At 38.1% G+C, this 27,007-nt stretch overlaps 4 protein-coding genes and 1 long non-coding RNA gene across 5 annotated transcripts in view; 2 read left to right on the top strand and 3 right to left on the bottom strand.

Annotated features, from left to right (window-relative positions):
- Positions 1–9,660, bottom strand: part of LOC119077310 — a 28,678-nt gene extending 19,018 nt beyond the window's left edge. The window contains exons 1-2 of the long non-coding RNA XR_005087772.1: positions 9,650–9,660; positions 8,329–8,340 (exon numbers count right to left, since the gene is read on the bottom strand). This is a non-coding gene — a long non-coding RNA (uncharacterized LOC119077310). The remainder of the gene's footprint in view (positions 1–8,328; positions 8,341–9,649) is intronic.
- LOC119077309 (zinc finger protein 239-like) lies at positions 429–2,438 on the top strand. The gene is made up of 4 exons (XM_037184476.1): positions 429–711; positions 773–942; positions 1,462–1,543; positions 2,305–2,438. The coding sequence occupies exons 1-4, from the start codon at positions 510–512 to the stop codon at positions 2,388–2,390; spliced, it is 540 nt and encodes a 179-aa protein (XP_037040371.1). The 5' UTR covers positions 429–509; the 3' UTR covers positions 2,391–2,438.
- On the bottom strand, positions 2,345–4,080 carry LOC119077307 (dnaJ homolog subfamily B member 13-like). Its single transcript, XM_037184474.1, has 6 exons — positions 3,914–4,080; positions 3,731–3,849; positions 3,548–3,659; positions 3,061–3,489; positions 2,694–2,782; positions 2,345–2,554 (listed from the first exon to the last, which is right to left on the bottom strand). Exons 1-6 carry the CDS (start codon positions 3,979–3,981, stop codon positions 2,481–2,483), a joined length of 891 nt encoding a protein of 296 aa, XP_037040369.1. The 5' UTR covers positions 3,982–4,080; the 3' UTR covers positions 2,345–2,480.
- A 689-nt stretch (positions 9,661–10,349) lies between the features above and the next one.
- On the top strand, positions 10,350–12,006 carry LOC119077308. Its single transcript, XM_037184475.1, has 4 exons — positions 10,350–10,483; positions 10,541–10,656; positions 10,772–11,105; positions 11,680–12,006. The coding sequence occupies exons 1-4, from the start codon at positions 10,458–10,460 to the stop codon at positions 11,912–11,914; spliced, it is 711 nt and encodes a 236-aa protein (XP_037040370.1). The 5' UTR covers positions 10,350–10,457; the 3' UTR covers positions 11,915–12,006.
- Positions 12,007–21,022: 9,016 nt separating this feature from the next.
- On the bottom strand, positions 21,023–22,429 carry LOC119077259 (brevican core protein-like). The gene is made up of 4 exons (XM_037184408.1): positions 21,961–22,429; positions 21,777–21,892; positions 21,466–21,574; positions 21,023–21,385 (listed from the first exon to the last, which is right to left on the bottom strand). Exons 1-4 carry the CDS (start codon positions 22,031–22,033, stop codon positions 21,120–21,122), a joined length of 564 nt encoding a protein of 187 aa, XP_037040303.1. The 5' UTR covers positions 22,034–22,429; the 3' UTR covers positions 21,023–21,119.
- Between the last annotated feature and the right edge of the window lie 4,578 nt (positions 22,430–27,007).

The raw sequence follows: 27,007 nt of genomic DNA, 5'->3' as shown, positions 1-27,007 counted from the left end.
AGCAAATACGCCGACTGTTTTGAGACCCGACATAAAAAAAACATTATTTTATGTTGTTTACCTCTGTTTTACGTTCCCAACAGCGTGATTTCCTTGTTTTACCTGTTTTCCCGCACCTCCCAAAAGTCCTTACTTTCCATGTATGATTCGTACACCTCGTACACATCTGGTGACGATATTTTTTCCGCTACGCGTCGCACCCTTCAATATTTAAGATATAAGTTAGTCATCAGTCAGCACATTTCCTCGACACGACCATCCTGTACGCACATTGAAATAATCAAAAATGAGCCACACTCTGTTACACTCAAGCACCATACCGTCGAACTTGTTAAATTCCAATATATTTCATTTCCTTTCAATCGTTGTAGTGCTGTATGATTTTGCTAAATTTCAAACCGTGTTGGTATCCTTCGAACCAACGTTCACCCACCAACGGACTGAAATCATTTTCAGTTTTCAAAAAGTAGTTGAGTTGCTGTCAACACCTTGTGTGTGTGTGCATAACGATGAATCAAATTCAAGAATTTCCACTAGATCTATCGCTTCCCAAACCGAACCAATCGGATGAGCAACTTCAATTGCAGTCCAAGCCACCACCAATTTATTGCAGACGAAAACGTTCCGGCAAAATGTTGCTCATGTGTGAGGTGTGCTCGAAGAAATTCGATCGACCCTCGCTGCTGAAACGACACTCTCGCGTTCATACAGGTTTGTATTATTGTGTGAAAATTCATTCCCTCCGCATGTTCGGAATCATTCAATTTTCTAGGAGAACGGCCTCATCTTTGTGTGATATGTGATAAACGGTTCAGCACATCGTCGTCGTTGAATACACATTCAAGGATTCACAGCGGTGAGAAACCCCACTTGTGTCTGGTTTGCGGTAAATCGTTTACAGCCAGCTCAAATTTGTACTATCATAGGATGACACACTATAAGGTATGTGTGTTTAGACCAAGGTAATTATAGTGTGGATGTAATGCCATTCAGACGCGCGGTGTAGCACATAAGTTCGATGCCAGTGACATCTTCTTTTAAAATGGTTGACTACGATTTACTTGTATTTCACAAAAATATTTTCCCTATCTCACAACAGATGGCCGGAGTTTCTATTCCATTTTTTGGTTTTAACCTGTCACAGACGGAAAGCATATGAACAGTTTTACTATCTGATCTATTACTTCATTTGATCGAATATTTTCAGAAATCTTTTACTTCAATCGTTTTGAACATGCTTTTTGCTATATAAGTCAGTGCTTGTCGTTTATTATCACTGTCGTTGTTGATAACAGATGACAGCCATCTGTAACAGGTTGACGAAGGGATGAGATGGCGTTTGTTGTCAAACTTTCGTGCCACATCTGATTCGGACTACACTATAGTTACCATGGTTTAGACAGTGCATTACATCACTAAGTCTAATTAACTAACATTTTTCTTACACTACCATCGTTTCAGAATAAACCGCACAAGTGCATGCTTTGCCCTAAATCTTTCTCAACTCCTGGAGACTTAAGAGGTCATTATTACAAGCATACTGGTAGGTGGACCTTCAACAAATTTTTTAGGGAATGTAGAATTAGTGCTCTCTGTGTAGTCGCATTTTCTCATTGAATGGACTGTTATGATGAGACCATTCAATGACCAGTAATTAACCGGTCTTCGGTATGCTATCTTAATCATAAAGATGAGAGTACACAGTTCGTGAAAAATGCTTGCAGAATGATGACAGTAAATGTATGCGCCATCTGTCAAATACTGTCATGTTTGATGTAAACCCGATGTGAACGTTTATTTTTCAGACATTTTTCAAGCATTCCATACGGTCCCACGGACTGTATACTAGCCTTAACAATATACCGTTTAAAATAGAGTTGTTTCCGTAAATATGTCTGCCCGAAGTGAGGGCTAGTACACAGTTTGTGACACCATGCAAAATACATGAAAATGTGCCTAAAAAGTAGTGCTGACTGTCAATCATTCTGAAAGCATTTTGCGTGGGTCTATTTTCCAAGCATTTCCGAAATTTCTCACGATCGGTGCACTAAACTTTAAGGGATTCCCGCACTTCCTTGGTTTTGCTTACTTCTCCGTTTGCGTGACAGTTAGTTTAAAAATGGGCGGGGAGAAGGAAGCATAGTGTCAAAAATCTAAAACCTGTCCATATGGACCCATTGCCTAATAGAACAAACAGGGTAAAGTCAATTTTGACTAATCAGATTTTTGGCCTCTAGCTGAGAGTTTGTAAGCTTTTGAATGACGTAATTTGCCTGACATTTTCCAATTTCTTTTCGCTCCCAGGACAATGGCCATTCACCTGTAAATGTGGAAAAGGATTTTCGAAGAAAACGACTCTACGAGCTCATGAATTATTGCACAAAACATGAATTTGATCACAGCATAAACGAATGAATTGTTAAAATGAAAAATTAAAATTAAAATTTTGAGCAAAAAGGCGGCGTCTTTCTCTTTGATGATTACTGTGGCAATTGTTCGAGTAGTTTTCTTAGCTCTTTTTTCACTGGTACTGGAATTTCAGCAGGAAACTTAACTGGAATGGAAATTCATTCAGATCCACCTGTTACTCTATTCTCGGTGACAAGTTCAGCGATGCAAAATCAGTTTTTAAGCATTATCTCACTGACACACGAAATAAATCGAAGAGAAACGAACGGAATGGATGCACTTACTATTGAAGTGAATGTACAGATCTCCTCTCTTTTCACAATTATCTTCCATCGGTAGGCCCTCATTCGGTATTTGTTTCACATAACTTGGCCTATGATCGCAACGGATCAACATTAAAATCGATGATCCCCATCAGAATAGCACCGAGTCAAGCATATGAACAGAATTTGCAAGGTACAGCTGCGACTCAGTAGTCAAAGTTTCGCATGTAAATTAAGTTTGTAAGGTTGGTACTATGCAACTGCGTCGCTGACACAATTTTATATATGAAAGGAGGGGACGATTTCCCAGTTAAAAAAAAATCAGTTCTCGTGCTTGGTTCAGTGCTATGCCATCAGAAAATCAATTTTCTAATAAAACAAGTCTCACCCAACCACTCCAGTTAGCATTATGTTAAACGTCCGATCATCTAAGGTGCGAATGGGCACCGGTTGTCGAAAGCCGCACAACGCATCAATAAGCTCAATCGGACAGTTCATATGCAAATCGGAACCATCCCTTCGGTAGGTCCCATTCTCCATGTCTTTTACTTTGAAAATAACATCCGCTGGAATTGCATCCGGACCTTGATCGCCCTCTTCGCGAAACAAATACTTTGTTCCAGTCGTCACTCCCGGCTGTATCGGAATAATCAATCTGTGCTCTTGCAGCACAGATTTCTTTCGAATGGCATCGTAATTACGGCGTAGTATTTGCACGACTTTAACAGTTCCGTGATACACTTCTGTTATGTCCAATGGCAGAGTAATTTCCAGGTTTGCGTCTTTGGTCTTTGGACTCTCGAAGGCGAAGGTGTCACTGCGAACAACAGTCATATTCAGAACTGATACCCACTCAATTAAATAGCAGCTTTTACTTGTAAGTTTTCATTGGATCTCCGCGATACACATACGGTTCGTGATAGGTGGTGCCGGATAACAGACCATCTTCACCGTAACGGTCAAATATGTCTTTTGTTTCTGGATTGCCTAACATAGACAGAATAGCACATTGATGTTAAAACAAGCTTGTACAGCCAAAGGGAACGTGAATGAATTACTGAGAACATCGTAAGCCTCGTTCACCAATTGCCAAATTTTTGATTTGCTTAATTCCGGCAGATGGCCTACATCTTCGGATGGATTTTGCGGATGAGATTTTGTGGCGTACACTTTGTAGCTGATCGGGCAAAATTGGTAGAATTGTTCATATGGCAAACCAAATTTTAATGCATCAGACTTACGCCTCCAAAATTTCCTGTGGAGATGAGTTCTCGGGAATGTTCAGAATGGCATAGTAATCCTTAACCATTTTCCTTCTTGTTGGGGAATTTTCGATTCTCTAAAAATTGTGAGACAACTATCTCTGAAGGACCCCGGCTACTTTGTTTCTGTAGCAGTACAAGGAATTATTTTTCTAACATATCACAGTGATTCGAAATGGAAGGAAATTCTTGACAAGACTTCAGGCTTCTTGATCCTCTGCTCATGATACGGTAATCGTTTACATACAGAGGGGTATGCATAGTTTGGACTTTTTCTTATTCAATTCATCCAGTTTATTCTCAGACAGTTTACTTGGAAGTAAGAATCGAAATTGCGCAAACAATTACGCACACCTCTCACAGACGTTTACTGTCGAATCTATTACTTCACTTGATCTAAATATTTTGAAGAGATTGATTTCGAATCTTCTACTTCATTTATTTGGGCATGTATTTTATGAGATCGCATTTGATCCATCGTAAAAACGATTTTTGACAAACGGAAAACAAACGAGAGCATACACAGAGTCATAACCTCAAGGTTTTCAGCGAACATTTAGTCAACAATAATTTTTAGGTTATGGCTGACATAACCTTGGAACAGACCAATAGTCAGAGCTTATCATTTAATACTAATGTCCGTAATAGGTTAATGATATCAAAACATTGTAGAATTGTTAATTTAACCAGCTGCTCCACTCATTCAAACACACTGGTAAAACCAATGACAGAACAGGTGTGGTCGATCCAAAGTATATAAACACTGAAGGTAATGCAGACCCTCAGCGGATCAGAGAAATTTCGGATCAAAACTTTCAGGTGAATTCATTTTCGTATGTTGTCTACCTTAGACTTGTGCAACATGACGGCGCTAAATCCTTCCAATTCACCATTAAATACAACTTGACGCAAACGAATGTGATATGTGTGCAACATCAAAGTATATAAACACTGAAGGTAATGCAAATCCGCAGTTACACACGGATCCAAACTTTCAGGTGAATTTTAGCTCCGTCATGTTGCACACGTATTGAATTCGTTTGCGTCAAGTTGCATCTAGTGGTGAATTTAGAGAGATTTAGCGGCGTTATGTTGCACACATATAAAATTCGTTTGCGTCAAGTTGTATTTAGTGGTGAATTGGAAGTATTTAGGGCCGTCATGTTGCACAAGTCTAAGTTAGACAACATACGAAAATGAATTCACCTGAAAGTTTGGATCCGAAATTTCTCTGATCCGCTGAGGGTCTGCATTACCTTCAGTGTTTATATACTTTGTGCAACATACCGCCGCTAAATCTCTCTAAATTCACCACTTGTTAAGAATTTTACATTCTTCTAAATTCGTCGGTCGGCCGCTGCATCGATGGTTCTACTGTTTCTACTTGTACTGGAGGGATGTTCTCCCCAACACGCATGTGCCAGTACATCTACTATGAGAGAAACTCGTTACTTAGGGCATGTTGCCCGTTCAGTAGTTGTGTTTATTCTGAATCTTTTTCATATAAATTCGCCGTATTTATAGGCCTTTTCGATGTCTACTTGATCTTATTCAATTGAAAAGGACACTTTGATTTGTGATTTTAGTAAAGTGAAAACACTTGCCAGTGACTGCTAATAATATTTTCGACACCACTAGATGCAACTTGACGCAAACGAATTCAATACGTGTGCAACATGACGGAGCTAAAATTCACCTGAAAGTTTGGATCAGTGTGTAACTGCGGATTTGCATTACCTTCAGTGTTTATATACTTTGTGGTCGATCGGCAAATTCATCTTATTCACTCACAATTCATGTCAAAATAATATGAAAATGAGTGCGTTTGATTCAAAATCAAATTTTTTTGTCCTGCGGGTGGCGTGGCAATAGAACATACTTGTCTTACACTTTTGTTGGCTAGAACGTATTTCTATGAGTTTACCTCTCCCACCTCTTTTAGTCCGTTTGACAAGTAATTCATTAACGGTGGTTTCTGAGCCGATTTCACAGATGTTTCGGAGGATTTTTGAAAACTACTGTGACCGAGAAGTTTGCAGAAAAGATTCTTGGAGGGCACTCGAAACTTGATGGACTAAAAATCTAAAAGAAAATTGCGTCGAACACCTGACGAAAAATGATTATGGCACAATAGGGCGTATCGAATTTTGCAAATTTTAAGGACCGCGATAGCCTGTGTGCGGAAAACGTATATCATCGAAAACTGTGTCCGGGCATGTGGTTGATGAATGGGATATATATTTTTACCCGTCTAAATTATTTTTTTAAATCAGCAAAATTATAGTTGTTATCTGCAAAATTATTAATTTTTGACTGCAGTTTTATTCCTTTTTCCAGCAAAATTATTTTTTCGACCGCAATTTTTTTTTCTGCAAATTTATCTTTTTTATATCAGCAATTTTATTTTTTCTAACCAGCAAAATTATTAGATTTTTCTGTAATTTTCAGCAGCAAATTTTAATTTTGGTATCGGCAAAATTATTGACTTGCAAGAAACAAAATTATCGCATCGTCTAATATTTAATCACGTAAAAAGCGTTTTAACACGCCGAGCGATCCGGCCCATTGCCCCGGAGCGAAGCGGAGGGCCGCAATGCGAGCCGGGCGCCGGAACGGTGTCGGTAACTTAGGAGTTAATTTTTTTTCCCTCGCATCGTCTAATATTTAGTCACATAAAAAGCGTTTGAACCCGCCGAGCGATCCGGCCCATTGCCCCGGAGCGAAGCGGAGGGCCGCAATGCGAGCCGGGCGCCGGAACGGTGTCGGTAACTTAGGAGTTAATTTTTTTTCTCTCGCATCGTCTAATATTTAGTCACATAAAAAGCGTTTTAACACGCCGAGCGATCCGGCCCATTGCCCCGGAGCGAAGCGGAGGGCCGCAATGCGAGCCGGGCGCCGGAACGGTGTCGGTAACTTAGGAGTTAATTTTTTTTCTCTCGCATCGTCTAATATTTAGTCACATAAAAAGCGTTTTAACACGCCGAGCGTGGGCGCCCACGTAAGGCCAAACATGCTCTGATTGTAGCGTAAGACTTTGTACAAAAAAGATTTTTCTTTCATTTTTAGTATTTTCTTTGTTTAATATTTTGATAAAAAATAGATTCCGCCAGTAAAAGGCGAAAAGTCGATTCAGCTAAGACTATTCTTGAATTTTTAGTATTTTCTTTGTTTAATATTTTGATAAAAAAAAAGATTCCGCCAGTAACTAAACGGCAAAAAGTCGATTCATCTAAGACTGTTCTTGAATTTTTAGTATTTTCTAGGTTTTGTATCTTTCTTACAAACATAAGTTAACTCGACTATTTAAAAAAATAAAATTTGTTTGTTTGATACCAGTTAAAATTTGCTTTGATTTGAGCTGGAGACACACAAACACACGACATCAGCATAATAACTCTGCGTATATTATTGACAGTTCTGTCAATATTCTAAACACATGGGCACACAGGTCGCTGGAAAATATTTAGAAAATCATTAAGATGAGTACAAAGTTTCTGAAAAAAGTCTGAAAAATCGTCACTCTGAAAAATGTTTGGAAAATAGCGGCGCGCAAGTTTGAAACGCACGACAGAAAATTTTGGTTTGATATGGTTGGTGGTTAATTATTTGTTGAAATTCAATATTTTGTATCCCGGTCAAACAAATCATATCAAAACAAAATTTTCTGTCGTGCGTTTCAAACTTGCGCGTTGTTATTTTTTAGACATTTTTACTCGCCTTTCCTGTAAAAAATACGATCGACAATGTGAGTCTGATAAGGTTGAAGTAAACGTAAATTATCTGTCGTTAATTTTAAAGTTTCGTGTTGCATTTTTCACACACTTCACGATACCTTGCCTATATTTTGTTAGTCGAAAAGTGATAAATTTGCCGATAAAACAATAATTCTGCTGATGAAAATTTGTCGACGAAAAATAAATATGTCGTTGAAAAGCAATAAATTTGCTACTCAGGCAACAATAATTTTGTTACTCAGGCAACACTAAATTTGTTAGAAAAAATATTAAATTTGCAGAAAAAAAAGGATAGTTTTGCAGAAAAAAAAGAATAAAATTGCCTACAAAAAGATTAATTTTGCTGATAAAAACAATAATTTTGCAGATAAAAAGAATAATTTTGCTGGTAAAAGAATAAATTTGCTACCAAAAAAATAGATGCCGTTGATGAATCCGATGGAGCCATGGAAGAAGTCCCCCTGGGCGGCTTTAAGTTTCCGATGGTCATAATTCGGAAAGTTGAGAGTATTTTTGAAAACAATGTTCTAGCGGGATGTAGAGCTTTGAAAACTCTACAAACCTACCGAAGAAACCTATGGTCCAAAAGGTGCCATTGCCAAGATTGCCTAACATCGAAAATGTGACCATTTGGTTTTTGACTTATATTTCCTGAGAGACAAATGATTATTTCTCGTTTTTCTCATAAATTCAATTTATTCAGATTTTGTAGTACAAAGTGTGCCACATCGAAATCACAGATATTTTGTGAAAAAGTTCAGCTACTGTCGTGGAGTATTATGCATACTTACTGGCCAAGGTGTCCTCGACTCAACAGCACCGGTTGCAGTGTCTGCACTTGCTTCGTGGGCGACGTGGCCACTCTTAAAAATTCCAATTAAAAGGTTAAAAAAGTGATTTCAAGTGTATAATGGATCGGGACATGCCTAGTGTACTGGAAGTGCTCGACCTCCTCTACCACCATCGCGGTCCTTAAAATTTGCAAAATTCGATACGCCCTATGGCACAATAACAGGAAACGTTTACAGTTAACCTATTCAGGTAGTTTTTTCTGAGTTACCAAGGAATCCTTGGCAAGGAACCTTTTGGAACGTAAAAAGTGTCCCTTATTGAGGCGGCTTTCCGTATATATGTTCCTATGCTACGATGTTATACCTTATCTAATCAGTTATTTCTCCCCTAACAATTTTGTTGCTCCCATCGAACTGGACATCAATAATTTCGTCGAAACTTACATCGAATCCATCGAATCACAGCAATTCGACTTAATGACATGAAATTTTCAAGATATCAACTTCCAACTTTCAAACAAACACACAATCGAGTTGAAAACTTTTATTTCCTTGATTGAGTGTACAAACGACGTTACAATGAATCGCAGTAAATTTGTCGGATTCTTCGGTTTATTGATTCTACTGTTCCATAAAATTGGTGACTCACACGGATTCGGTGCGAGCAAATCGTCAATTTCAAACTGTAAAACACCGAATCTCCTACCGTGGATCTATTTCCCATTTGGTGTTTGCCTTCATTTAATTGTAAACGATTGCTCATCATCGATTTGCCACAAACAGCTAATCGATTCGCTCACTGAGAACGGTGTAACGGTTTACCAGAAATCGTCGATTTCCATGAAAAGTGAAAACATTTTGAATCGAACCAAAACGAATTGCGAATCCTATTTGCTGGTCGTGGAAGGCATTCAACAATGGGTCGATGACATCATCAATCAGCCGTTGAATAACACGCAACGAATATTTTTCCCATTCTCACGGCTCTACTTTTTATCGTTCAGTGCTAACGACACCATTCTGATGAGTGACAATTTAACGGGATATCTGTACCGGAATGCACTTTTCGGATATCGTTTTCATTTGGATGCCAATGATCAGCAAGTGGTATCGGTACACGATATGATTAACAATTTGACAATAGAAAGTCGGCCGAATCAAACCGACATTGGTCATCCTTTGCTTAATACAAACGTACAACACAGAGAATTCAATGTTAGCGTTTACAGTTGCCCTCCACATATTTTTCACGTGGACGAAACTGGTAGACGGTAAGTATACAATAAGCGAGTAATACTAATGTCGACTGGGTTAATCGCTGGGGAATTGTGTTGAAGACATTTATTCGGAATAAGTGCTCACATGCTCTGCTTGACTTGAATTCCTTGATGGACTTTATGACAACCTTGGCACAATTTTTCAAGGTCATCATTAACCACGTGTGTCTCTTCAAGACGTTGAAGACTTCGCCAGTCTTGGAAGTCCTTTCGCAAACTTCCAAACACTTTTTAAGGTTATGTGATACAATTCTTCAACAGAATCGACGGCCTGGAATACAGGTTTTTGACTCATGCCCTGAAGAAATGGAAAGTACGATTTCTGTTCCAAAACGAGTCCATAATCCCATACAACCCATTTACCTCAATGTTTGGCCAGTTAGCTAAAGGACACAGCGATGTGGTCGCATGTGCAGTCTGGCAGTCTACAATCCATTCCGACAAAGATTTAACGTCGTATTTCGATTACAATTGTAACACCTGGATAGCACCGAAGCCCCGACAACTGGACCCAGCAACTCTGATTTACTTGACACTGAGCAAACCGGTTTGGGGAGTTTACATTTCCTGTTTCATTTGCACCGCAATTTTACTGACAATTATTTCGAAAATCGAGGAGGACATTAGGAACACCAAAATTGCATCGTCGAAATTTGGTCGATCGTTTCTGGAAGCAACAAATGTGGCAACATCTCATGGAATTACAAATTTGCCCAATCAGATGTCGGTTCAATTTCTTCTTATCAGGTAAAACGTTGAATGTCACATGATTTAAGGGGTGGCGCTGTAGTAATTCATTTAAAGTTGGCATCTACTTAATCTCCTGGTGGGAGCTGGCTACACCACGATATACACTTCGCGTTTAACGAAACCTGGCTATACAAAACCTGTTGATACGTTTGAGGACTTTGCTGAGCAAGGTAAATTCAATCGGTTGCAGTGTGTCAGTCTGCATGTGACATAATGTCTGCTAAGCAATTACATCTTGGCTGAGTGGAAGATCCGCTACAATCGAAATATTTTCTTAATCGAAAGGGATTTCCTGGATAACGAGACACGAGTACGATTCAATAAGGGACACATTGAAAGAGTCGACCAAACCAGCGTTCCAAATAATTTACGACACTCTGAAAACCGAAGACAGCGAAGAGCAACTGGTGAAAAGTCTCCGATCCGGTCATTATGGTGTCTTCATGGCAATCTGTTCGCACAAATATCCCGTCGATATTGAGCGTATCACTCATCCCAGTGCAGCGGGCATTTGGAATTTATTTCGATTTATGAAGGCTTGCTTCTACAGCCACTTCTCGGTGTTTGCTTTACGGAAACACTCTCCGTATACGGTTCTGCTGGACAGTCACATGAAAAGGTAAAATTCTCATTGTTGAGAGGTCTGACATTGACATGGCATGGAGATAATGTTTTCTTTCCGGTAACCAATTCAAATTTCCCACACATTTCACGGTAGTTTTTACTGCGAAAGCCGGTCATTTTAGTCATTTTCTCACCACAGTTGAAACTTTAAGAGCCTTTGTTGTGAAAAACATGGGAGAAAGTAGGAAATTTCATTTTCTCTGGTGACAAACAACGCCTTCGAAATGAAACTTTTTCCTCTAAGTTAACAAATAACTATTTCTTGAATGGGGTGTGAATAACCTTATTTTCTCCGCTTAAACTGCTTAAACTTGAAAGTTTCCCGTTAACCAAAAACAATAAACGTCAATAAAAGCGAATGTCAAACTTTGTATGGACCGGAGGACATAACGATTTCATATAAACAAACTCACCTCTCATGAGGGGTGAGTTTCTTTATATGAAATCGCTATGTCCTCCGGTTTGTATGAATAGACCATACCTGGTTTATACTTTCATTGACCAAAGATACCGCATATTTCCATGTACGAACATTGGTACCACAAAATTCATTTTCTGTTAAAATATAGATACCAGGAGTGTGGTCTTATCAAGCATTGGTTTGAGGAATTGTACAGAAAAAATGAATTGATGGACACGTTGTTTGAGACACATCCAAGGGGTAACGATGGGCCGAAATTGTTAACATTGTGGGATATGAGGGGAGCGTTTTTCGTCTTATTAACTGGACTTTCCATTGCCGGTGTAGCTCATTTGTGTGAGTTTAGTTTTATGGAGCTGAAAAAAGTTTTATCCAACAAATAGAGTCAGTCTGGAGCACTCCCCACTGTACTGTTACCTTTAAATGAATAAAAATGCCGTTATGGATGATGAGAAATCGAATTTGTAGAACTTGGAAACGAAGTAGATCAGTATCAAATAACGGTTTCGTCTCTCAAATAGTGTCAAATGAGTTGTCAATTTCACAAAGCTAACCTCAAACAGTGACAGCGCCATATAAATTTTTGTAACATTGTTATTGCCGTTTGTGACAACTCATTTGACATCTCAAACGACATTGACAATGATCTATTATTGAGAGCAAAGAGTAGATTTCATTGGATGCTGCGAAGGTAATTCGTCACATGAGGTAACAATTTTATCATTGGAGCACACTCTCTTATGTGCTTCGGCAACTGCACCTTTAATAAGTAGCTAGTGTAGAGTCAATACTCTCAGTTAGCTTCTGTGATAGAGTGAGCATTTGTAGAGCAGATTATGCAACTAAGATTGTCAAAAACATACGAATGAGTTCACCGTTTCGCGTATTGCGCAAGGTTCTGAAATGAAAAGGTGAAGACGCTCTTCTGAGTTGATCACGAAGGCGGTGGTATCAAAATTTTCCTGTGGCGCCACCTAGGGTTGTTAAACTTTAAATAACGAATTCAACTTGACAAAAAAAAATTGTTTCTTCAAGTCAGAAAAATGATAAGTTGGTACGCCTGTGGCGATAGAAGGAGCATGTCGAAAAAATTTACACCTCTATTGAGAGAATTCGTATGTAATTCTCTCCCACACCGTACACAATTTTTAACCTCAGATTCCTTCTACCTTCTATCTCGCCACAGGTATACCAACTTATCATTTCTCTGCTTCAAGTAGACTTTTCCAAGGTTGAGACACTTACGAAGGCGGATGACATCTAATTCGTTAGACGTACTCATTAAATTATGTATGGAAAGCTAAAATTGGTATTACGTTGCAGCATACAACGTATTCTGGTTTATTGCATGTCATAAAGGTGGAACAGCGTGCAGATACATCTACCGTACAACGCATAAAAAACCTTAGAGAGGCGAATTTGTGAGAGAAAATATATGAGAAATTCTCTCACAAATTCGCCTCTCGAAGGTTCTTATGCGTATATGCTTATATGATAGCGGTGGAGATAACTGTAAGTTATTGGAGCAGCAATCCACGCGTTTAGTTGGTATTGGTTTGTAGCGCTGCATAAAAAAGCGATCGAATCCGATATTTTGAATTTTTGTATGGGAATTCACGTTCAAACGGTGATATCTCCGTTGTTTTTAAAGAATAAGAGCCAGATTTTGCTAGGTTTGCATCGTTTATGGAGTTTTATCGATTGGCATAGTCATTTGTGTGAAATGTTGAAATGTTAAGCTGAAATACGTTGCTTGGCATTGTTTTAGATAGAAATACTTCGAAAAAGTAAACCAGCAGCTAATATTGCTGCAAAAAATATTTTTTCATCAAACATTTCACGTTCACGAAATTTTTGGAGTAGCAATACTGAGAATCAAATTTTCATACCAAAACCACATTCATCGAAACACAACCCATGCATGTTTGGTATTATTTGAAAGCTAAGACCAGTATCAGTTGGGGAAAACCGTTTCTTTGTGTTTCTGTTGCTTTTCGGATTCACGGGTACCGTTAGAATTTCGCTAAAATTATCCATTTTTTACCCATACTTTCAACTACTCATAACTAAGTGTGGATGAATTTTACACCCAACAAGACCCAATCTGCCCCGAAAGTACATGCAATTACCTTTCTAATGACACCCCACACGACCCTGTACGTTTCGTGGCCTACGAGAAATTTCCATAAGAAAAGTGCATGTTTTCGGTTTTTGGTCACCTCTCACTAGCCAGACAAGCTTCGACGAATTTTTTTGAAAGTGATTTTGGCTTCTAGGGACCAATACCTATCTAGGCACATATCAAAAAATCCACTAGAAAATGCGTCCGATTTCGGCAGGTCGTTTTTCAAAAGAATTCCTCCGTAAATTGTTGGTTTTATTTGAGAGGTACTTCGTACGGGCTTTCGTAATTGCGCTATGCGCAATTTCAAAAATGAACACTTTCAGTAAATTTGACCATGCCCAATTTGACTAGCATTTTGGTAACAGACGCATTAGAGGCTTGTAGACGTATTAGGGTTCCGGGCGTATGACGGCTACGGACGTATTATGGTTACGGACGAAATAGGATTACGGGTCGTACGGGGCTAAGGCGCAGCAAACGCTCCGACTGTTCTGATGCCTTGTTTTGGTCAGAGAGATGTTAAGATAACGGCTGGGACGCCGTTTCGACGAAACGGCGTCCCAGCCGTCATATTAGCATCTCTCTGGTTTTGGTAAATTTTTTGTTGAAAATTTTTCAGTCAAAATTCTGTTGGTTAAAATTTTTCTGAAAAAAATTGATTGGCGAATGGTTTGGAGAACTAGACCAGCTAATTTTAATAAATTGGCTGTTAAATTCAATTTTTGCGTAACGACGCTGACAGCGTCACCTCTAGCGATATCTCTTGTTTTTGAAGTTTTCACACATAGACTGTAGACTGCGTCCAACTTTGCTCTGAAAGAGTTTTTGCCGGGATGTTCACTAACTTAATTTAGGCATGAACATTCCACAAGTTGGAATTTAAAATAGGCGAAACAATTGATAAAATAATTAGTAGCCTTCAAAAAAAAAACAGACAAATATTTCATGTTCACACAATAAAACGCGTTTCCATTAGTTATTTTTACATCGCTCGTCTAGAAACAGACTGTGTATACACAGTGTACACAAAAAGGAATGCGGTGCTCCTCGTGCATAAAATATTTTATCATTATAGATTATCATTATAGATTATCATTACTATTGGTAACATGCAAAATTGGTCATGATCGTAGTTAATTTATTTAACACAGATACCAAATGTCATGTGGAATGCGTGGAACGCGAGTGCTTGGAGAAACAGCGACTGCTACTCAATTGACATCTGATTGATTTTTTGTTGATTTGTTGGTTTTGTCGAGTGCTTTTCAATTTTTTATGCAATTCAGTGAGCGAATTCGATACTTACGTAGCCTGTGCGCATATGAACCAGTTTTATTTCATCCAAAAATCAGTGCGAAAAAAAATTTATCGCACGCTAAATGAGTGCGAAAAAAATTTATCGTACCCAAAATACATCGACACGATCATAATCATATATTCATCAAATGTAATAACAACTGTTATGAATATAGAACAACTGTTTTTGCACCAGTTGTAACACGTTTTTTAGTAGATGTCAATTTCAGTTTCAGTTTCCTAGTGAAAATTTTGTTTTTGTGGTTTGTTTTGTAGTCTTGGGGAATTCGCTCACTGAATTGCATAAAACGTTGTATGAAACACGAATCGAATGCTGGTATTTTATCGCACACGATGTCTTGTCAACCTCGGCTTCGCCTCGGGTTGGCAATCGACATCTAGTGCGATAAAATACCTTCATACGATTCTTGTTTCATAAATAACCAAACATTTCGCTTTCGCTTTCGCTGACTGAAACAGCTTCTAGTTTTGTGTTAAAATTGTTTCAAAGTCTTCTAAATTTTATACGTTTCAGATGTGTTCGTAAATAATAAGTCCTAATTTGACCGTTAAATCGTGAATTTTGTTTTGTGTTTGAGGGATTTGTTTCCGTACAGAACTCATTCTGTTCTTGTCTTTTTTAAAAGAAAAATTTCATTAATTTAACAGTAGGCAAAGTATCTAAATTAATATTTTTCCATTAATTCGTCACAACTTTTAATTCATAATTCAATCCTGAAAATTCGTCAATCTAAAAGTACACTGCTCGTCCGCATTCACATCCGCATCATTTTAGAAATTGTACTTCAAAGACTGCATCACACTTTTCTTGAAGAGATTTTTGTTGGGATTCTATTTCTCCGCAAAAATTGGAGACCACGAAATTATTTTCGAAAATGCTACACTACTGTTAGGTGTAAGCATAGACATGTGTAGACTGGGATTACGTACGCAAAACAGCGAAGCCAAAGTATAAACTAAATTTTACGTATGCATAAAATCAAAGCACCTAGCAGGGTAATAGAGATTTTTTGGTGTCAAATAGAGTAGTTTTTAGTACGAGTTGTCATTTACATTATATTAGACAGGAGTCGCCGTGAGATGCCGCATTGGAGGCAAATTTGAAAACGAAAAAGTGGTTACTGCGAAGGGTTTTCAGTTAACTTTTATTAAAGAATTTACATTCAGTTACGTTCGTGCCTATTTTTCGAATATATCTTGGCTCTTACCGCATTTTTAAGAGTGTAAAAATCTTATAAAATAAAAATGACATTTGACACTGCCAAAATTACCTTTATTTTTTTCTATTACCCTGCTTGGTGCTTTGATAAAATAGAAAATCACACCAATACATCTGCAGTAAGCTAAATCTGACAGATCTGTCTATTGAAGAAATTTCATTGTAGTTTGTTGATAAAGTGCGTGCCAAATTGTGTTTTCATGCTTCGGGGCCGAAAATGAGGGCAATTTTTCGAATTTTCTTGGGTTTCCGGCCCTCTGCATGAAAACTTACATGTGTACCTGTTTGGGACGGTTGATTTGGCACTTTCGCTTGTAAGCCTCACCTCGTTCGGCCTACAATCCGCGAAATTGCCTAAAATCAATCGTCCAAAACAGGTACACAAATAACCATTTCGATTTTGTTTTTGTTACCGGTGAAAAGTCTAAGTTTTGAAATTGACGCTGCCGCTCCATTTTAAAACTTTTCGTATCTAAGATGTCAATCTGAAACAAACACTACCATGCATTTGGTATTTTACTTTGGCTTCACTTTGTGCGCAAAATTCGGGATGACATCATTTTCAATTTTTTTTTCTTAAACAAATTGTTGAAATACATATGCTCAAAACACCGTACAAATGCTCAGCTGTATTAGAAGTCTGTTTAAAAATTAAACAACATTAGTTTCCATTGACGTATGTTTCACTTGAAGACCAGACCGAAAATTGTTATAAAAGGCTGCGAATATCGACCGAAAAATATCAAATTATCGATTCAGTTCAAAGTCAATTCATTACAAATCTAATTGAAAATGAAACTGATTTTTGCCGTAGTTCTATTGGCCGCTGGGGTCGGAGTATTCAGTGCCCCACAGAATTTGTCGCCTGAAGATGAAGCAAAACTTATAGAGATTATTCAAAGAATTGGCAGTCCAATAGTTACCACGCTTGCAACTAAAATAGTCAAACAATTGGTTAACGGTGCTTTGGGCCAGGTTTCAATAAATGGCGTTAATAAATCAGTTACTAATCTTGTACGCATGCTTGCGAAAGAAGGAGGAACTGTTGACAAATTACTGTCCGCTGGAAATGGAAAAATCAAGAATCTTACTCCTGCCGATCAACAAGAACTTCAGAAGATCCTCGAAAAAACTGTTGGTTCAGACACAGCCGAATATATTGTACAAACCCTTACACTGGTTACGAACGGAATTATAGCCAAAGTTCCAACAACCAAACTTATTCGTGGAGTAAATGGGCTCATGCAGAAAGTGCTTAACCCCGAATCAACATTGTCAAAATTTAATTAGATAAAAAGGATTGGGAAAACCAGTCTCAAAATTGCTCGGCAGCATTAAAATGTTCAATAAATAAAATCCCAAACATATAACATGAAACATTCGTATATTGAAAATAATATTAATTTCACTTCCAAAAACGAAAATAAAACAAGGACAATTATATTTGTGTAGTTTCTCGATGTGATTTTCGGAATGTTTGGTCGTTTTTTGTTCCGATTTTTGTGATTTTAGCTGAATTCATCAATTGCTCGTTTACAACTATCCCGGCAAAAACTCTTTCAGAGCAAAGTTGGACGCAGTCTACAGTCTATATGTGTGAAAACTTCTAAAACAAGTGATATCGCTAGAGGTGACGCTGTCAGCGTCGTTACGCAAAAATTGAATTTCACAGCCAATTAATTGAAATTAGTTGGTCTAGTTCTCCAAACCATTCGCCAATCAATTTTTTCAGAAAAAATTTTAAACCAACAGAATTTTGACTGAAAAATTTTCAACAAAAAATTTGCCAAAAAAAATTCTGCGTCGTATGTGGCAGATGAAATGTTTTTGTAGGTTTGTCCGTGAGCATCTGTCACTTTGCGACGCAGAATTTTTTTTGGTCCGAAACTTTTGACCCTGCCTGCTGTCCAAAACAAATTTTGGTTCAAAAAATTGTCGATGAAAAAAAATTGTGACGAAAAAAATTGTCCATATAGCTATTAACTAACTATATATAGGACCATGTAGCTATATATACTAACTTTATTTATTTATTTATTTATTCCAATGACTTTTCAAGATACAAAAATAAAAACATCAAAATCCACTAAGTTTAGTATCACAGCGAAACAATTTGCTCTGTTAGCTTTTACAACACTCAATATCAAATGTCCACAGTTAAATTATCAGTCCAAATTCGAGCTCTGTCGGTAATTTCGTGAATTTCGTAAATGTCTCCTTCGAATCGGTGAATCGGGCAATCACTAACAAAATGCTCCACACCGCAATGGCACAACGGTGAATCAATGATTTCCCATCGATGCAGTAAATATGCTACTCATCCTTGTCCCGTTCTGATTCTGTTCACTCTGACCCAAGTTCGTCGGGGTAGTTCGATTCCAATGACTGCTGTGGTCGCATCTTCTATGTGCGATTTGTTGTGCATTTCGGCATTTCCCCACCAATGTCTCCATCGGTCTTTCCAATTGTCCATGTTCGTTGATTCTCTGTAGAAGCACCAAAACGGCTTACCAGACTTTAAACGCAGTGTGATGGGTGCCGTTTCCATATCATAGTGAATTGGAAGTTCTTCGTTCATCCTTATTTTTACGCATTCACGCAACGCCGATTCTTCCCTCAAAATGAAAGCTGGTGCAATGTTACTGAGAACGCTAAGCCATTCCAGTTCCGTTGACTGAACTGCACCACAGATAATTCGCAACGTTTATTTGTGTGTCGACCATTTTAGTGTGACAACTGTTCATCCACACCGGTGAGCAATAGTCGGCTATCGACATGACCAAAGACTGAGTTGTGATCCGTAGTGTTTTTGCCGTGCATCCCCACGACGAACCAGCCAATTTCTGAACAATGTTCATCCGAGGCTTGAGCTTTTTCTTCGTAATAGTCAAATGAGGCCGATACGTAAGACTTCGGTCTAGCAGGACTTCAAGATATTTCGGGTTCGTATCGTGTTTAATCCTCCCTCCATTGAAACATAGTCTCAATCGACGGTTCGCTGCACGATTGTGTAAATGAAACACACAAGAAACTGGTTTGTCGACGTTCGGTTTCAGTCTCCACTTAGAAAAACTAACTATCTAAAGCTATATACTAACTATATGTTGGACCATATAGCTATATACTAACTATATATAGGACCTTACAGCTATATACAAGCTGTATTTAGGTTAGAGCACTGCACCGTTCAGCCGAGAGGCAGTTGGCGGCTAAAACACTGTAAAAAACAGTTTTATACAAAAAGTACTCTATTTGGCAGCTGTCGACTATGATCACTTTTGCTTGAAGTGCGTTGGCAGAGCAGATTATGCAACTAAGATTGTCAAAAACATACGAATGAGTTCACCGTTTCGCGTATTGCGCAAGGTTCTGAAATGAAAAGGTTAAGACGCTCTTCTGAGTTGATCACGAAGGCGGTGGTATCAAAATTTTCCTGTGGCGCCACCTAGGGTTGTTAAACTTTAAATAACGAATTCAACCTGACAAAAAAAATTGTTTCTTCAAGTCAGAGAAATGATAAGTGACGATAGAAGGAGCATGTCGAAAAAATTGGCACCTCTCTTGAGAGAATTCGTATGTAATTCTCTCCCATACCGTACACAATTTTTAACCTCAGATTCCTTCTACCTTCTATCTCGCCACAGGTATACCAACTTATCATTTCTCTGCTTCAAGTAGACTTTTCCAAGGTTGAGACACTTACGAAGGCGGATGACAACTAATTCGGTAGACGCACTCTGCACTCATTACGTTTTGTATGAAAAGCTGAGTTTCAGAACCTTGGTATTATGTTGCAACGTATTCTGGTTTATTGCATGTCAAAATGGTGGAACAGCGTGCAGATACATCTACCGTACAACGCATAAAAAACCTTAGAGGGGTGAATGTGTGAGAGAAAATATATGAGAAATTCTCTCACAAATTCGCCTCTCGAAGGTTCTTATGCGTTGTACGGTAGACGTAGAGATAACCATTGGTTTAATATATGATAGCGGTGGAGATAACTGTAAGTTATTGGAGTAGCAATCCACGCGTTTAGTGGTATGGTTTGTAGCACTGCATAAAAGACCGGTCGCATCCGATATTTTGAATTTTTGTATGGGAATTTTCATTCAAACATTGATATCTCCGTTGCTTTTGAAGAATAAGAGCCAGATTTTGCTAGGTTTGCATCTTTTATGGAGTTTTATCGATTGGCATAGTCATTTGTGTGAAATATTTTGAAACAAATTTTTACTCAACATTTCACACAAATGAGTATGTCAATCGATAAACCTCCATAAAAGGTGCAAACCCAGCAAAATCTGGCTCTTATTCTTCAAAAACAACGGAGATATCAACGTTTGAACGTGAATTCCCATACAAAAATTCAAAATATCGGATTCGACCGCTTTTTTATGCAGCGCTGCAAACCATACCAAGAAACACGTGGATTTGGTCCGCTACTTTTGGATGCCTTTCGTGATCAACGGAGTTACCAGTTACAAGAGAAGTTAGACTTACCTGTATAACACAAAAGTTGGTGGTATACTAGTTGCACTTCAAACATGAGTGGTACTCTAAATTTAGTATTGAAACTGAAACGGGACAGCGCATCAAACAAATTTTGGCACTGTAAAAAAACCTGGAAAAACCATTTCATTCAAGATAGTACTCTATTTGTCAGCTGTCAATCGAAGCAATTTTGCTTGAAGCACGTTGGTTACACTCATCGTGTGATACGTTTTACGTGTTAATGACGCATAAAATACTAAAAAAAAAATCAGAGAAATGATAACGGTGTTGCTTCCGAAAAATGCAAAAGCATCTGCGCTCACTTCTCCATAACAATTTACTGCAAATTTCTTGTATTCAATTTGTTCAATAATAAGTTCTGATAATAATAATGCGAGGTTGTGGTTGGCATAATAAAAAAAAATTCTTATCTTTAGATGACAACTAAATTTTGTTCCGAAATATCTTCGCATATGTAGTACAGTCGGTAATCGCACAAGTGGTCGTTCCATTTCAGAATATTATATCCCTTTATTTCAATGCACTCCTCCTCTCTACCGAAACCGTTGAAATAATGCAGATTGTCCGGAATTCCGTGTTCCCAATTCGTGTACACGACTGGTTGCCCATTTCCCCAGACATATGTTCCGTTAGTGTTGATTCGATTACCCGATGTCCAGAAACCAATTTCGCCTTGGTCTGGTCGAACAAACAAGAAAAAGGCACATTACACTTTCGTTCGTATAGATTGCACTGTCTGTTGAAGAAATCAAACTTACTTGCGTCTTTTATGGCAGTTATGACATTATCGTTGTCTTCTTGTGACAAAATATTGACTAACTGGTACCCTTGCGATTGACATTGGCTGACTGCTTCTGCCCACGTCGCCTGGAATCGAAGTGTTGTAAGATACGGGAACACAACTGGTTTTATTAGGGATAAACCGTTGTAATTCGTGAAGTTAGTAATTACAGCAATTTCGTTAACTTTTGACATTTCTCCAATATTTTTTATGTCAAAAGTCTGTGAAATCGCCATACTCACGCACTTTACGAGCCACTACAATTTACCCCTATTAAATCGGTTTTACCCTTTCAGTGAAAATATGATATTTTTTTGCTGACTCGTCAAGTGATTCTGGTTCCGGTTCTGGTGTGAGTGATTCCCCAATCTCATAGCTATATTCGTAGTAATCTGCAGTTGGTACTGAAGCAAAAAAGTCGGTTGGTAACTTGAAAATGAATTGAATCATTGAATGAATAAGGTTCACATACCAGACAAAATTACGTTGGCCAAGAGCTGTTCAGCCGACAGGAAAATTATCGCTAAAAATGAACACAATTTCATTTTTGCTCTAAGATTTTCACAATCTACACAATTTAAGGAAAATCGCTTTTTTAAGTGGGAATTAAAATTCTCGAAAATAAGCCTCGCTTTGTCAGATAGAGCTTTAGCTGTTCGTGACCCGACACTTTAATATCACGAAAACGATCACAATTCTGTTTTCTCTTAACTAAAACTAGTCGGAAATGATGATACACTTTTAGCTTCGCACAAAACTCCACGCAAGGTCAAGCTGTCGTATGAACTCGAAAGAAATATCAGAAGTTAGCTCGTTATAAATGCAACACACATTAACGACACTGATAGCTTACTTCTTCTTTAAATAAGCAATCCCATCGAAAATATAAGAAATGATGGGGACATGCTAAGCTATCGACCGACCAATGATCACACACGACTATCACGTCAACAAGTAACGAGAAATGTTTTTCTTTTTAGAAATAAAAATTTATTAATTGAAAATCAAGCTGATAACAACAATTAATATGTTGACACAGGCTGGGAAAAACACAAATAAATGAATCATAGCCCAATTCCCATCATCTCTAATAAATTTAATAACTCAAGGTTGTATATGAGCAAGGTTGTGGAGGTCACGCAGACCGCCATTTTATTAGATACGCGGAAACGCACAACGTCTGATGATTTTACATACAAAAAAAATTCACCACATCATCACGGTGGTGACAATCATCACAGTAGGTGAATTTTTGTATGAAATCCGCCATGTTATCAACAAGTGCGGTGTGTCACCCACGTATCTGTACCTGTATCTGCGTGACCTCCACAAAGTTTACAGTAAAGATCAGTGGATCAGTCGGTATCGCAAAAATCCACTGATCTTTGCTGCAATTTTCATACAAAAATGCAAAGTATATAAACACTGAAGGTATCGCAGACCCTCAGGGAATAGCAAGAAATACGGATCCCGACTTTCGGGTGAATATAAGAATTAAAATGTTGCATCTGTGATGTTTGGCGTAATAATGTTGTCAGAACTGCGTTGCTCAGTATAGACTATTATGATCAGAGAAAGAGAACCTTTGATCGACAGCGCCACCATGCCACCTCTCGAGTGTAACTCTATGCCTGGGGTACTTGTCAAAATATTGCTTTTTCTTTCAACATGTTACGTTGAGAGCGAGAGGACCGAAGACCAGTCTATTAAATAAGTTGTCTTGGGGTACTTGTCAAAATATTTCTTTCTCTTTCATCCGAGGGGTAACCGACTCGGGTAATTGACTACAGACCCTCAAAGGAATTGCCGGAGTATCCGGTAAATAATTGGAATTGATGGAATTGACCGGAATTGACTGGAATTGATCGGAATTGGCAGGAATTGATCGGAATTGATAGGAATTGACTGGAAATATGTGGAATTGTAAGGAATTGAAAGTAAATGAGAGTAAATGCTGATAAGTGTGATTATAGGAAAGAAGGACCAGCGAATGCAAAACCACATTATTTCCTTTTTGTTTTAGTTTTAAAAGCTCCCGCACAATAAATAACAGTATACAGTGTTGATCAGTTCCATTTTAGAACAGGTTCAACGTCCTTTTATGTTCAAAATATGCACACTGAACGATTCTTCTTCAGAGGATTCTTGTGAGTCAGATACGGAAGAGTTTGAGCCGCAACAAACAAGTGAATATTCGTCGGGGGAATGTTAGGCTGGGGCATTGCCGATGCGAAATGCTCCAGTTTCAAACCAAATTTACAAAAAAATGCATCACCGACATCAACTTTTCAAAAGCCTAAAATCTTACGATGTCAATCACTTGAACGAAACAAAAAATTGAGTGCTTCGGCTTTTGCTGACGTGTGCTGAACAAATCCATTTCCTGTCGAGGTACGAACAACGTTTTGTGCATCGGACAAAACTCAGCAATTTACTTGAAAACATACACACTTCACAATCACCATATTAATCAATCGTTTAGTCATGGAAAAATTCATGTAATTTCTTTCCCGCACCATAAATCGTCAAGAAATGAAGTTTTTTTCATGCCTTGGGCATAAATTACGGAATTTTTCTCGTAACTTAGGCCCTCAGCATGAAAAGTTGTATACGCATCTGTTGTGGACGGTTTATTTTAGGCATTTTCGCTTGTCGCCCTCACTTCGTTCGCGCTACAATCCGCGAAATTGCATAAAATACACCGTCCAGAACATATACGTAAACAACTATTCCTGCACGATATATAGTTCGGGAAAAACTGACATTTCTTAATGAAAAATCATGGCAAAATATGTCGTATTTCAGCTGTCGGATGCACAAAAGTTTTTCGTCATTTCCTGGCTTGGTACGAAAAATACTATTTATCTAAAATAAACAATGATGTGCGATGTGAAATCATTTTAAACACAACTGCAGTCAATTGGACGGTTTAATCTAAATTGACATTGAAAAATCTCTTCTAAAAAGTACGAGTAAAAAGTAAAGATTCTAACAAAATGAGTCTCAAATGTAGGACAACATAGTTGTTCCAAATTTTAGTTTGATATAGTCTGACGATTCTTTTTCCAAAATACTCAAGGGTTTAACTTTGACAACACGATCAAGTAAATCTCAAATATGTACTAGAGCTACTATCGTATAAATCCCTTGGCTTATTACTTTCGACGGCTGAGTTTCTGACATGTTGATAATGACATAACTTTGACGCAAAAAATAATTGCTACGATGGCAACGTTTTGTTGGATAAAGTTCCCGAATTTTTTTATTTTTTCCATCAAAGTTGATGGGTTTTTATATCGCACACCGGTATTTTTGTTGGTCAGGCAATCCAGAGTACGCTACGACAACAGATGAACATGGATTGACCCACAACAATTAGAAATGGGCCGACCTGATGGCGTACATAAATTGGTTCACCTGAATTAGAAATGGGGCGACCCGCCGAGGGTATTTGGAATATATATTCTAGAAAATCTTCAGTTTTAGTGGATACACTAAATGTTTATTTCGATAAATCAATTCGAATTACAATCGAGCAAATTTTGCTCGAGTCAAATGTGATAATAGATGTAAACAACCTAAAATTATTCGTGTTTTTCTTTGAAACATTCGGCACAAATTGGTGGTTTCGCAGGACAGCTGTTACATCGATAGCAGGTTTGTTTGCGTATCCTTTTTTCAGCGCAGAATTTGCAACGTTGGTAGTATGACGGCTGGTGAGCTTCCGGCATAGGTATTTTCTCCATGATGTGTGGATCTGTGAGTTGTCCAACTCCAGGTTGTGGTTCACCCAAATTAGAAATGGGGCGACCCAAGGAGGGTATCATGTCAACAAGTTGTCTTTCCTCTAAGACATTACGTGGAAGCTGTATCTGATAAATTGTTTGTGATGTTATTTGAATTGCTTTTAAATCGAGGGGGAAACTAAGCGAGCAAACACTTAGGAATGTGCAACCAATAGAAGGAAATAGTGCGCCAAAAACAGTTGGTCTGTTCGCGTAGTTTCCCGCTCCTTTCGAATAGTATTCAATTACCAGTGACATGATTAGCGAGTCTCTGAATTCGAGGAAAGTGGTCTTTTCATGAAGTTTTCTATACAAAAAATATGAGTTCCACACAGCCATGTCAAGTAAATGAAACAGGACTTTTTTGTACCATCTTATCGTCTTACGGGGAGAGCTATAGTATGCAGTCATTTGATCCAGACGATCGATTCCACCCATATTATTGTTATAATCTTCTGTATCCTTTGGTTTCAATTTTGTTTCACCAAAACGATTTGAAGCTTCAACCTGCAAAAATTGGATGAGCCATAATTAGCGATGTGGTAATGTAGTTTTACCAATTGGGGATGATGTGCTGTAGTAATTGATAGAACATCTCGCTTGTCCTTCCATTTTGTGACGTACACTTCCCCATTTCTTCTCCATATCATTTCACCCTTCTTCAGCTTTGCTTCAATTACATCCTTAGGGTTATGTTTGCGATTAGCTCGGAGCGTACCTGTGACGTGTGTTTGCTTTGACAACAAATAAGTGGACAGGTTGAAGCTGTTGTAGAAGTTATCCATAAATAAATTATGGCCTTTGTTGAGATAAGGCTCCATTAGTGTCTGCACTATTTGTTCAGTTTTTCCACCAGACTCGTTAGAATTTGCATTGCTTCCCTGACCTCCCTGATAAATAGTGAGGTTCAAAACATAGCCGTCATAAGTCGTTAGCTCATAGAATTTTATTCCGTATTTGGCCGATTTGTTTTTGATATATTGTCGAAAACTGAGTCTTCCCCTAAATAACAGAAGGGACTCATTCAACGAAAGATTTTTACCAGGTGTATACGCATCATTAAAACTTTTAATAAGTGCGTCTACCAGACGATTCACTTTAACCAATTTATCTTTTTTTTCACCCTCACGGAACGGTGTGTGACAATTGAACGTACGGAGCAGCATTTGGTATCGTCGTCCAGACATCGTAGCAGGAATTGATTGGAATTGAAGGGCGAATCCGGCAAGTAGTGGTGTTAATTCGTTAATTAAAGAAATAAAAGGAATTAAGAGCAATTAAAAGGAATTGACAGGAAGTACCTTTAAAAATTGAAAGGGTATTGAGTAATTGGTAATTAAACGGAATTGAAAGGATTTAGAAATTGATTTGCCACCATTTTGGCCAGTCGGTTGCCCCTCGCTTTCATCATAAAGACCAATTCAGAGTCGTCCGTTTAGTTCGTGTACTTGACAGATGTGTTCAGACAATAGAATGTAGGCAGAGTTTACTAAAACGTATGAACATTTGTTGTAAACGGATGAAATTTTCTTCTAAAAGGATGAATTTTTTTAAAACTGAAAGCACCTTTAGGTTGCATCTCAATAGAGTGTTCCATTCCGGAGATGGTTCAAGTTTGTCCCACGACATCGTCATATGAAAAATACCGAAAGTGAACACGTAACTCATTTTTTGTATGATGTCCCACGGCATAAAAGTGAACTATATCCGAAATGGAACACTCTATACTCAACA

Source organism: Bradysia coprophila, unplaced genomic scaffold (assembly GCF_014529535.1).
Source record: "Bradysia coprophila strain Holo2 unplaced genomic scaffold, BU_Bcop_v1 contig_235, whole genome shotgun sequence".
In the NCBI taxonomy this organism is placed as follows: Eukaryota; Metazoa; Arthropoda; class Insecta; order Diptera; family Sciaridae; genus Bradysia; species Bradysia coprophila.
The sequence above is the reverse complement of the archived record's forward strand: the minus strand, read 5'-3'. Positions and strand labels throughout refer to the sequence as shown.